The sequence below is a fragment of the Diabrotica virgifera genome, chromosome 8 (genome assembly GCF_917563875.1).
Source record: "Diabrotica virgifera virgifera chromosome 8, PGI_DIABVI_V3a".
In the NCBI taxonomy this organism is placed as follows: Eukaryota; Metazoa; Arthropoda; class Insecta; order Coleoptera; family Chrysomelidae; genus Diabrotica; species Diabrotica virgifera.
Window position 1 is genome coordinate 155,874,631 of NC_065450.1, and position 13,843 is coordinate 155,888,473.

General features: G+C 31.8%; 1 protein-coding gene across 1 annotated transcript in view; it reads left to right on the forward strand.

Annotated features, from left to right (window-relative positions):
* Positions 1–10,518, forward strand: part of LOC126889703 (endoplasmic reticulum junction formation protein lunapark-B-like) — a 92,767-nt gene extending 82,249 nt beyond the window's left edge. Inside the window, exons 4-5 of the mRNA XM_050658233.1 lie at positions 4,800–5,127; positions 9,653–10,518. Of these exons, the coding sequence (XP_050514190.1) occupies positions 4,800–5,127; positions 9,653–10,214 (890 nt within the window). The 3' untranslated portion in view covers positions 10,215–10,518. The remainder of the gene's footprint in view (positions 1–4,799; positions 5,128–9,652) is intronic.
* The last annotated feature ends 3,325 nt before the right edge of the window (positions 10,519–13,843 follow it).

Sequence of the window (13,843 nt, forward strand, 5' to 3'; positions counted from 1 at the left end):
TCACAATCATTTCACCATCCAAAGATACCATTTTATTTGTAGTAGCTCCATCTTTAAATGAACATTCCAAATACTCTGTTTTTGTCCTACTAAGTTTTAAACCTTTTTCCTCCAGAGCTTGTCTCCACTGTTCCAGTTTTTGTTCTAAGTCTCTTTCACTATTTCCTACTAACACGACATCATCAGCATACATTAAGCACCATGGAATGTTACCCTGTAGTTTCGCTGTTATCTGGTCCAAAACTAATGAGAATAAATACGGACTAAGCACAGAGCCTTGGTGCAATCCTACTTTCACATGAAATTTATCAGTCTCTCCCACACCTGTCCTAACACTAGTCGTTACTCCCTCATACATATCCCTCACAATCTTTACATATTCACCAGGGACTCCTTTCTTATTGAGTGCCCACCACAGAATCTCTCGAGGAACTCTATCATATGCTTTCTCAAGATCAATGAATACCATATGAGCGTTTGTTTCTTTACTCCTGTATTTTTCCATCAACTGCCTTATAATGAAAATTGCATCTGTTGTTGATCTACCCTGCATAAAGCCAAATTGATTCTCGGATATTTCGGTCTCTTCACGTATCCGTCTGTCAACTACTCTTTCCCATATTTTCATGGTGTGGTTAAGCAGTTTTATAGCCCTGTAGTTTGTACATTGTTGTATATCTCCCTTGTTTTTGTAAACAGGTACGAGTATACTGCTTCTCCATTCGTCTGGCATTTGTCCGACTTCCATAATTCTATTAAATAGACCTGCTAGCCACCTTGTTCCTGTCTCTCCAACAAATATACTTACAATCATAAAATGCATAAAAAAATAAAAACTTGCATCGGGATTCGAACCCGCGAATTTGGGGACGCTTTGATTCGTAATCGAAGCCTAGACTCACTCATCCAATTACACATTATTTGTCATGTGGAAAAATAAGGCAACTGAACGTTTTACTGTTTGACAGTTGTTCTGAATTTACCTAATCCAATTATGTAGTTTGATTTTTGTGGAAGAAAATATTAAAATATGACAAAGCAGTAAGAAAACAATATATTAGATGAAGATTGGTAGAACTTTTGTTGGTAATCAAATTAAGTATGTAAATCAAAGCATTACATACCTACTAGATAAATAAATCTACGCCAAAAAATCATAATTTAAAAATAAAAATCGGACCTCATTTCGGATTTCTCTCCAAAATCCCCATTCTTGAGAAAATAAATTTATTCCAACCTAATCCAAATGTATAATTAGGTACAATATGATTATAATAAAAACTACTTACCAAATTAGAATGAGTTTTCCTTGACCAAAAGTCCAAAAATATATATGAAAACTATTTAAAAAGGCAGTATAACTATTAACTAACTTTTGTTTGTTGTTTCTTTCCCCACAAATTTCAAATCGCAACAACCATAAATAATCAAACCACACATAGACAAATAAAAACATTCTTTTTATTTCTCTATGAAACCACAGCTGTGCCACAGCCGCCATATTGAATAATTTTTGACATGTCATTTGAACATCCAATCAGAACAAAGTTATAATGCGCATGCGCCCGAATCGTAGGTTTTAACATATAAAAATTCACCCTCATATCGCGCGTAAAGAAGTATAACTTCAAAAACTTTATATCACTGGATAGGTGAATGACCGTTCTTTCGGTCTAAAAACGGTATTTTAATGTATTTTACACTAAAATTTGATCAAAAACTTGTATTAATCAAAATAACTTATTATAATGCATTATAATGACATTTGTGAGTCCCTACTATTAAAACATTATTTTTGCCATTGATATTTTACGATAAAAAAATGCAAATTTGTTTAAATAAATACCAAATCACTATAAAATTTTCGTGGATCCCCACTTCCAAATTGTGAACCCCTATTTTTATTTCACGCCAGCGTAGACCCCTCATGGACCCTGGGTGTCCACCTGGACCACTTAGGGAATCAGTGGTTTACATAATATCTACTTCATTTCAGAATCGTTTTTTTGTATATTTTTGAATCGACAGTTAATCCAGCTTCGATCCTCATAAAAACAATTGGAGCGACGCTCTGATAAAACTTAGACCCAAAGCGCTAATATGCGTAGGTAATATAGTTTCCACGTATTTAAATTCGACCCGTACCCGTGCATTTTTTATCTCTCTAATTCTACCAAAAAGTTTCGAAGTCGCTGGATATGATTATAAGGCTCTTGCCGAGACACTGAAACAATTAGAAGAATTTTTCTATTTTTAACAAAACAATTTATTTAATTTGTGTTTTGAAAACGATTACCAAGGTGACAATCGAAACTCAAATATAAAGTAGTTTTAACTGTAATTGTAATCAAAACTTCTACCACTCATTATTGATAGCTGAAATAAACTTACTGTTGCAGACTACTTTAATTGAAAAAAGAAGAATTTCATGAGTAATGGAAGTTCATCTTTATTAATTTTGATTAAAAATCCATTTGTAAATATTAATCAATAAACGAATATGAAATTTCAAAAATAAACATTTAAACCTGTTTTAATTGATACAGTTTTATTTTGTTAATAGGCAGTTTTGACTGAATTCAGTGAATAAAGTATAATACAGAAATACCACAAAACTATTTTCAGAACTATACTTTTGAAGAAAAATTACATTTCAAGCTTTGATATCACACAACTCATTATTCTGTCTCAAGTTGAAAATTCTGAAAAAGTGTCACATGAAAATGCATAAAATATCATCAACATGAAGGGACTCTTTAAATTTTAGTATACACGGTCAAAGAGTAACTTTACCTTTACATCATTTGTTCAGCCTCGTATATTCATCTAGAAAATTAAAAACTCTTAAGAACGTAAAAAATCGCTACAAAGGGGCCCCCTAATATTTATATGGGTCTCCATACCCATATACACATTTTTTTAGTTTAATTTGATATTAAAAAAAAATAACTTCAAATGGAAAAAAAATCAAAGGCACTTAAATGAGCCGAATATGAAATTTTATTTTTTTAAGAAGGGAAAAAAGAAAAAATGTTTAGTGGACAAAATAGAATACTTTCTTTTGCCCACTAAAAATCACATTTTTGTTAGTCCAGAAAGCCACTGCCCATCCGCTAGGAAAAATATTCCGATTCAGATTTTTTGCACAATCTTACTCAAAAAGGACCCCTTTTAACAAATTTGCATGTTGCCAGGACCAAAAGTGGGTCAAATATTTTTTAAACGTTTTTTTTTTTGTTTTTTTCCTAAAATTATTTTTTTTGCATGGAACAAAGTTTTTTTAGGTTTTTTGGATCATTCCAAACAGAAAAGGTCTTTAGTGACATTTCTCTAAAGTTGATAGTTTTTGACATATAAGCGATTAAAAATTGAAAAATTGCGAAATTGGCCATTTTTAACCCTCAAAAACTATGTGAAAATGTTGCCAAGGTAAGTAGATATTCTTTAAACATCGATTGATGAAATCCCGAAGAGTTTTTTGCAATACAATATTCAAAACTTCTTTGTTTTTTAAGTGCTAATCAAGCGTGCGCGACACTATTTTCCACCGACAGTATGGTGCAAATGAAAGGAATAAATTCGTTATTTCGTAAACCGGCGACTTTAAGAAAAAATCCCGAAACAGGTCGATTTTTATTTTTAAGTTATATGGCATATATGATATACTAGTGACGTCATCCACCTGGGCGTGATGACGTAATCGATGATTTTTTTTAAATAAGAATAGGGGTCGTGTGCTAGCTCATTTGAAAGGTTCTTCAATGCTCTATTCCGTAATATAAACATTTATATAATTATTTATACAGGGTGTCCTTCTACTTCTTTTTTGTCAAATAATTTAATTTAATAAAAAATTTTTATACACCCAGTATAAATAATTATGTAAATGTTTACATTACTGAATAGAGAATTGAAGAACCTTTCAAATGAGCTAACACACGACCCCTATTCTCATTTAAAAAATCAATCGATTACGTCATCACGCCCAGACGGATGACGTCACTAGTATACCATATATGCCACAATATCATAACTTAAAAATAAAAATCGACCTGTTTCGGGTTTTTTCCTTAAAGTCTACGGTTTACAAAATAACCAATTTATTCCTTTCATTTGCACCATATTGTATACTGTGTATACACATGCAACGGTGGAAAATAGTGTCGCGCACGCGTGATTAGAAATTAAAAAACAAAGGAGTTTTGAACGCTGTGTTGCCAAACACTCTTCGGGATTTTATCAATCGACGTTTAAAGAATATCTACCTACCTTGGCAACATTCAAATTTTAAGTTTTTCACATAGTTTTTGAAGGTTAAAAATGGCCGATTTCGCAATTTTTCAATTTTTAACCGCTTATATGTCAAAAACTATCAACTTTAGAGAAAAGTCACTAAAGACCTTTTCTGTTTGGAATGATCCAAAAAACCTAAAAAAAACTTTGTTCCATGCAAAAAAAAATTTAGGAAAAAAACAAAAAGAAAACGTTTAAACAATTTTTGACCCACTTTTGGTCCTGGCAACATGCAAATTTGTTAAAAGGGGTCCTTTTTGAGTAAGATTGTGCAAAAAATCCGAATCGGAATATTTTTCCTAGCGGATGCGCAGTGGCTTTCTGGACTATGTCGTGTTGTAGGCAACTTATCAATTACGTCACACGTGTAATGTCAACTTGGTGAATTCACGACCCCAAATCGGGTTTACCAGTGGTACACAACGGTTACAACAGCTATTGAAATATGTTCACTAAACAAACACTTTCTTAAACTATTCCACTTATATAATCCATATCTGTTTTAGGACTTCGTCAAAGAAATATAGGAGCAAATCAAAGTTTGAAAACACGACTGTCGTTTGGCACGCCGAAAACACCAGGGTATATTGAAAAACCTTTTGCTGGGTCAACGGCCATGTTTCAAAATAGACCTCTTCCACAGCAGGCGCCTTTATTGGGACCTTCAAGGAGTAATACTCTTGTACCTACTCCTGGATTAAGGATGGCGACTCCGAGGGCTGGACCTTTAGCTACTGGCACACCTCTGCCTTCACCAATGGGCGTATTACCAGCAAATCGGTCGGTATTAGATAAGATGGTGGATTATTTGGTTGGTGATGGGCCGTCAAATAGGTAAGAACAATAATATATAAGAATAAGTTGATAACATATATTTACAACAGATCATTTTTCAAAATTTCTAACAGTTTTGTCATCGGTGGACTTTCTTTTTTGCACTGGACTTCATGTATAAAAACAACCTTGGTAATTCACTCTTCTGTTATTCTTTCTTCCTATAATGTTGGTTAACAGTCATTCACAGACTGGACCAGATTGCACCAGTCTGTGAATGACTATTTGGTTTCATAGCGGCCTCCGATATACGAAAGGGATATTCTTAGTCTTCGTCTTTTCTATAAAGTCGTAGGGTCAATCCAAGCCAAGTGGTCCAAAGGTGGTTGCTTGACTATTTTTAATATTTTTTATTTTTCTACCTTTTAAACTTCAGTCTATAGAAAGTACAAAATTGCATTCATTTTATTTTTAAAAAATTAGTTTGCCGATGACGGCCATTTTTGTTAAAGCGTATCGATCATTTTCACGGAAAACATGGCTTCGCTTTTTAGCCAATATTTTTTCTGAGGTTTGTCCTAGGACAATAAATCAAAAACCAAACTTTTTAGAAAAGTATGCTCTAATAAACAGCCTATAGCATTATTTAATTTCAAACTACCCTTAAGGCCTTAATGAACCTCAAGTTTGAATAGGTAAACTGATAATATTCCCTTTTCAGCATTTTTTAACAGCATAAGGCAAGCCGATATTGGTTTGTAATTTTTTTCTGGAAAAGACATACGTACATACTTTAAATAAAAAAAGTTTGAGCTTTGAGACTTGATTGAGTAAATTTTTTAAAAAAAAATCTCAAAAACGTAATTTTTTGAAAAATCTCAAAGTTTGACCCCTTATATATCTGATGGGCACGGATGAAAAAATTTGAAATTTGGCTGAATGTTAGCCCCTAGCAAGTAGAATAAGGAGTAAAAATTTGAAGTTGCAGACTTACGTCATATAGGAGTTTCAGCCTGAAAAAATGGTCAAAAATCAAAATGGTCAAAATTTGAGCGTTTGCGAGGAGGGTAATTAAAATTCAAATAAACTGTCTAATGAAATAAAAATTAATCTATTTTCACCAGATTTCACAATGAATATAAATTTATACAGGGTGGGCCAAAGAAAAGAGTCCACCTCGATATTTGGCAATAGTTACCTATTAGATTTTAAGGAAATGCCGAAATAGGTACATCTTTTTTTTATTATATTGCAACTTTTTGGGATATATTTCATACTACGTGATGTTATCCATCAGAGCGTAATGACGTAATCGATGATTTTTTTAAATGGGAATAGGGGTCATGTGGCAACTAAAAATAGATTGTACTGCTGACAGAAAATAGAAAAAAATTTTATTTCACAAATAAACATTTCTTTTCGCTTAAATTAAATCACAAACAGCCTCCCACTTACCTCTTGACAGTTTGAACATTGAATTTAAGCTAAAAGCAATGTTTATTTGCCAAATAATAATTTTTTTTCTATTTTATGACAGCATTAAAATGTATTTTAAGTTAAATAAATTACGTACATTCTACTTTTTGTGTCAATTAATTTAATTCAAAAATTATTTTTTAGCCACCCTGTATAAATAATTATATTATTGTTTTAACTACTGAACAGAGAATTGAACACTCTTTCAAATGAGATAACATACGACCCCCTATTACCATTAAAACAATAATCGATTACGTCATCACGCCCAGGTGGATGACGTCACTGACGATGACACGTCATGGAGACGTATCAAATATATATATACATATATATATATATATATATATATATATATATATATATATAAAATTGTAATTTAAAAATAAAAATCGACCTGTTTCAGCATTCCCTTAAAATCTAATAACTGCCAAATATCAAGGTGAACTCTTTTCTTTGGCCCACCCTGTATACATTTGTATTCATTGTGAAATCTGGTGAAAATAGATTAATTTTTATTTCATTAGACAGTTTATTTGAATTTTAATTACCCTGCCCGCAAACGCTCAAATTTTGACCATTTTTTCAGGCCTGTAACTCCTATATGACGTAAGTGTGCAACTCCAAATTTTTAATCCTTATTCTACTTGCTAGGGGCTAACATTCAGCCAGATTTCAAATTTTTTCATTTGTGCCCATCAGAGATATAAGGGGTCAAACTTTGAGATTTTTCAAAAAATTTTGTTTTTGAGATTTTTTTTTAATTTACTCAAGTCTCAAAGCTCAAACTTTTTTATATAAAGTATGTACGTATCTCTTTTGCAGAAAAAAATTACAAACCATTATCGGCTTGCCTTATGCTGTTAAAAAAATGCTGAAAATGGAATTTTATCAGTTTACCTCTTCAAACTTTGAGGTTCATTTAAGACCTTAAGGGTAGTTTGAAATTAAATAATGCTATAGGCCGTTTTTTTAGAGCATACTTTTCTAAAAAAATTGGTTTTTGATTTATTGTTCTAGGACAAACCTCAGTGAAAATATTGGCTAAAGAACGAAGCCATGTTTTCCGTGAAAATGATCGATACGCTTTAACAAAAATGACCGTCATCGGCAAACTAAATTTTTTTAAAATAAAATAACTGGAATTCTTTACTCTCTATGAACTTGAAGTTTAAGAGGTAGAAAAAGAATAGTTATTTATGATATAAGTGTTAAAAGTGCACGTTTAAGGCACGCATGTGAAAGTTCACTCATGCGAACTCGCTATCGCTCATTCTGCAATTCACATGAGTGCCTTAAAATTGTACTTTTTAACACGCATATCATACGTAATTACAGGACAATATCTACAAAAACTTTTACTTGAACTTTACTGACATTCCAATTTTATATTTTTTTGACATTACATCAAAATTGCATATACGGTCAATACGAACTGCAGTGCCTTAAATTTTTTTTAAAGCACTAGTGCCTTAAAGTAGCATTTTTAACGCTCGTATGGAGTGCTAAAAATTGCATTTTTAACACGGTTGTAGAAAAAAAATATTAAAAATAGTCAAGCAACCAACTTCATTTATGTTGGACCACTTGGCATTGATTGACCCCGTACTGCTGACGCAGAAATGCAGAAACCGGTCTACGGATGGTAGGAGACACAAAGGTGTGAATATTACTTTTCGTATATTATTTACACATTATTTTCATACCTTTTTAAAGTAGAAAGTAGCAAGTTGCCTCTTGCTTTGGCGTTCTAGGTATTTTGTATTAAATACCAGGCGCCATCTAGTGCCCTCAAAGTAGAGGGACAGATAGGTTTCTTTACCAAAACAAGTAGGTAGATTGCTTCTAAACAATCCAGATTGTACCAGTCTGTGAATGACTTTGGTGGCATAGCGGCCTCCGATATACGAAAGGGATATTCTCAGTCTTCGGCTTTACTATAAAAGTCGTACTAATGAACCGGTCTACGAATGGTAGGAGACACGAAGGTGTGAATATTACTTTTCGTATATTATTTACACACTATTTTCATACGTTTTTAAAGTAGAAAGTAGTAATTATTGCCTCTTGTTTTAGCGTTCTAGGTATTTTGTATTAAATAACTAGAACCTATTTTGCATGACAAATAAATCAGTGAATAGGTATTCGTCGAATAAAATTTATTAGTTGATTATAATATTTTTTTGTGATTCAATACAATTTTGGTAATTTAAAGTTAAAATGACGAATTTTCTTTGTTATGGATATTTCAAGTGAGATTGAGTTGTCAATTTATTCGAAGAGTAAATATTTATTTGACAAATAAATAAAATAAGTCTTATCTGATGTTGGTGAAATGTAGATGTGTCAGTTTTATTGGTCGAATAACTTTAGTCATCGAATAAGCTACTATTCGTCGTTGGTGAAACCGGCCATAGACATGCAAAGATATTATGCATGTTGCTCAAATAAGTATTTTTAGTATTATTGAGAAATACCTTCCATAATATGCACTTTTACTTTGTTATGCATTTTTAATGAGGCAAGGTTTGGTTTTTTGCATTTTTTTACATTATTAATCACTATTAATGTTGTTAATTAACAAAACAAATTATAAAGAATAACAAAATGTAAGTTGTAGTAATTAATATTTAATTATAATTGTTAATTATAATTAATTTTCAATTTTGATTGAAATGTTTGTCAATTTTTTGATATAATAATAATAATAATAATATCGTATGGCATTTTTGCCGGGGAGATCCTTTCGGATTGTTCCGGCGCCATTTACATCTTTAACCCTGTTTCAAGTAACTAGTGTCGATGTACACTAGCCCAGGAGGACCGACGGCTTAACGTGCTCTCCGAGGCACGGTGAAAGGGCTCGTATCATTTTTAGAAATGAAAAATTGATTGTCGTTGGCAGGGCTCGAACCCGCGTGCTCTGGCGTACGAGGCCAGTGATCATGCCGTTGAGCTACGGCCGTTCACAATTTTTTGATAAATTTTCATAGTTCCAAATGGAATCCCATTGAGAAAAAAAGATATATTTTTAAAACTGCTTTTATGTTGAATGATTATCCCCAATTTGTTACCTTTAGATATTTTTTTATTGTAATTATTTTTTTAGGTACGCCCTTATTTGCAAAAAATGTTTTTGCCACAATGGTATGGCGGTGAAAGAAGAATTCGAATATATCTCATTTAGATGTTACTACTGCGCACATTTCAATCCAGCCAGAAAAATGAAACCAACGGGGCCGAGATTCGGAAGCACTTCAAAAATCGAGTCAGTAGACAATTCTTCTGATTCCGATAGAGATTCTCCAGATTCTGATCCGGACACAACTCCACAGCCAATAGAATCTGTGAAATCTAGACGATCGTCCTCAGAAACAGAAGTTCCAGTACCGATTCAAACTGTTGCCGCAGTCGAATTACCGAAAGAATCTGCGAGCGAAAGGAATTCAAATTCTTCCCCTGAACTCGAAAAATATTCTGATTTTGACAAATTGTCTGACTTAGAATCTCGAGAAAGCGAACCTACCGATAAATCACCAGAAGATTCAGGGATACCCCAGGAATCGGTCGAAAGTACAAATGCCACTCCTGAAAAGGCTGTATTCGAGGAGACTCCCATGGAAATCGATCGGGACAAGTCTGCCACAGAATTTATCAACGACGAATCGTAGAGAAAAGACTGACATTCTTTTAAATTTTAGGAAGAGTAGAGAATTTGATAAAGGTATTCGTGATATTGTTGCTAAATAGGAGTTTTTGGTTCATCAATATTTTATCTACATAAAAACAAGGATTTTTATTAAGAGGCACCAGTAGCGATCAACAGGTAGCAACAAACGCGGTCCAAGATTGCAGTTGTAATTTTGAATATTTTGTCGAGATATTTGGCACACATATTCGTAATACATACAGGGTGATTGATTAGTAGGGTAAAGCTCAATAGCTCCGCTATAGTAATAGATAGCAATAAAAGTTAATAACAAAAATTTTAGCCACCTTTGAGCATTACAAAATTAGTTAGAATATTACACGGTGTTCGATAACACAGTGGCAGACCTAACTTATGTTTTTTTTAAATGGAACACCCTATATTTTATTTTATATTCAAAATCTTTTTAACTTGTCCATCACAAAAATATAAAGGTTTGTTATGTTATACAGGGTATTTACAAAGTTATAACCAATTTTATATGAAAATCGTAACAAGTTCAACTCCCTGTATAAATAAAAATAAGTACAACAGCAATGGTTTATTAATGCCATATTTTTTATTTATTGTCAAAATTTTTAAGAATGCTTGATATTGCTAATTTTCTTTATATCAAATACAGGGTGAGTCAAAACGCAGGTACATTATTTTCTCAGTAATGTTAAATGGAACACCCTGTATTTTATATCATTATTGAAAAGTAACATTAACGTACTTTAATTTTTATATAACATTCCCTATGCCCAAATTTATTAGTTTTCGAGATATTTTCATTTTTCGGAGCAAATTATTTTAGGTGTTTAAATTTATCTAAATTTTAAGTAAGCCATGACTGAATTAACAATTGAAGATTACCGATTATCAATCCGGTAATCAATGTAACACTGTAGCAAGCAAAGAAATAAAAATAATTTATTAGTAATACATTTTACAAACAAAAACACAACCACTACAAGCAACATTTTTGAAACAATGAAAAACTATCTTTTTATGTAAATGCAACAAATAAACAAAGAAAATTATTAATAAATTTTACAAAAAAACACAAAAACAAAATACAATATTTTGTGAAGACAATGAAAACAAAAACACAACCACTACAAGCAACATTTTTGAAACAATGAAAAACTATCTTTTTATGTAAATGCAACAAATAAACAAAGAAAATTATTAATAAATTTTACAAAAAAAACACAAAAACAAAATACAATATTTTGTGAAGACAATTAAACACTACTTTTGTATGTAAATGTAACAATGTAACAAATAAAGAACGAAACATAATTTATCAGTATAACATTTTGCAAAAAAACATGTATGAAAAAATTAGAAGCTACTTTTAATAAAATATTTTTAATATTTAATTACATAAGGTGTTCAGAATTACCTCCTAACACATTTATGCACGCCTAAAAACGATCATTGGTTGAGCTACTTGCTCTACGAAGCATTTGTAAATTAACACATCGAAATACACTTTGTATTCTATTTTTCATCTCATCCCTTGTTGTTGGAGGTATTTTATAAACTTCATTATTAACGCAACCTCAAAAAAATCAGTGCAGTCTATTAAATTCTGGTGATTTGGGTGGCCACGCTACTGGTCCATTGAAAAATGAAAATATCTCGAAAACTAATAAATTTAGACATAGGGAATGTTATCTAAAAATTAAAGTACGGTAATGGTACTTTTCAATAGTGATATAAAATACAGGGTGTTCCATTTAAAATTACTGAGAAAATAATGAACTTGCGTTTTGACTCACCCTGTATTTGATATAAAGAAAATTAGCAATATCGACCATTTTTGAAAATTTTGACAATACTTTAAAAAATATGGCATTAATAAACCATTGTTGTTTTGCTTATTTTTATTTATACAGGGAGTTGAACTTGTTACGATTTTCATATAAAATTGGTTATAACTTTGTAAATACCCTGTATAACATAACAAACCTTTATATTTTTGTGATGGAGAAGTTAACAGGATTTTGAATTTAAAATAAAATATAGGGTGTTCCATTTAAAAAAAACATAAGTTTGGTCTGCCACTGTGTTATCGAACACCCTGTAACATTCTAACTAATTTTGTAATGTGAAGCTCAAAGGTGGCTAAAATTTTTGTTATTAACTTTTATTGCTATCTATTACTATAGCGGAGCTATTGAGCTTTACCCTACTAATAAATCAACCTGTATAGTAAAGAATGGCGGTACAGAGCCGAATTTGAGACATATCTTAGTATGTGGAAATTACTCTATAACTAAATAAAATATTACAACAAGGAGCCTGTACCGCCATTAAGAAAAACAAAAAAATAAACTTTTTTATCCCATGCCTAGATTTTGTGTCATATTGACCTAGTAAAATTTTTTATCTCTAACAAGAAATCGAACATATTATAACTAAATAACTGATTAGTCAACATAGAGAAAGTGTCACTGTCATTTTGACAAACCTACGTCAGATTTCTGTTCTGTTATCTACATAGGAATTACTAACACTCAATACGAATCTTTTCCGCCATGTTTTACCGTAGCGCCGTAGAGTGTTCGTAATCCCTATGCAGATAACAGAACAGAAATCTGACGCAGGTTTGTCAAAATGACAGTGACACTTTCTCTATTTTGACTAATCAGTTATTTAGTTATGATATATTCGATTTCTTGTTAGAGATGAAAGATTTTACTATGTCCAATATGACACAAAATCTAGGCATGGGATAAAAAAGTTTATTTGAAGAAAGTTTATTTTTTTGTTCTTCTTAATGGCGGTATAGGCTCCTTTTTGCAATGTTTTATTTAGTTATAGAGTGATTTGCACATACTAACGTATTTCTCAAATTGGGCTCTGTACCGCCATTCTTAATTATATTACGAATATGTGTGCCAAATATCTCGACAAAATATTCAAAATTACAGCCGCAATCTTGGACCGCGTTTGTTGCTACCTGTTGATCGCTACTGGTGCCTCTTAAATGTTGTAACTTGTCCCTTTTGGAGTTGTTGATAAATTATAGCGTAGGTACTTACTACTAACGTTTCAATCCTTTTAAATCCTTGTGTAACTAGATAAAAAGGAAATTATGTAAAAAGTTATAGATTCATTCATATCAGCAGGATACTAAGTTGTTTTTAAAAATGTACATAAATCGATTTAATATTTTTTAATACTGAGTAAACACATAACTTAGATTATCTGCAGTTTTATCTGGATATTACTATGTATAATATTTTCAAATACAAAACTGAGGAGACCTTTACTTCATAGAAATACATTACTATACGGTGTAAAATCAGCCCCAAATATTGTCTGAACCATAAATGATCAATGTTTGAATAATTGAACTAAGTTACCTGTATGTTGCTTTTATGGTGAAACAATCATTTAAACTAGCAGACGGGCGCCATTTTGTAAAATTATTTATCCACATCTGTCAAAATAAGCTTAATGTCACATACCTTGAAAATTCTGTTGAAAATTATCCACGCCAGAATACACTCTAAACTGGAGCTGGATATTAGTGACACTCAATATGGGTTCCGCAATGGTATGGGTATGGTTCAAGTGGAAATCAGTGGGACTGCGCAT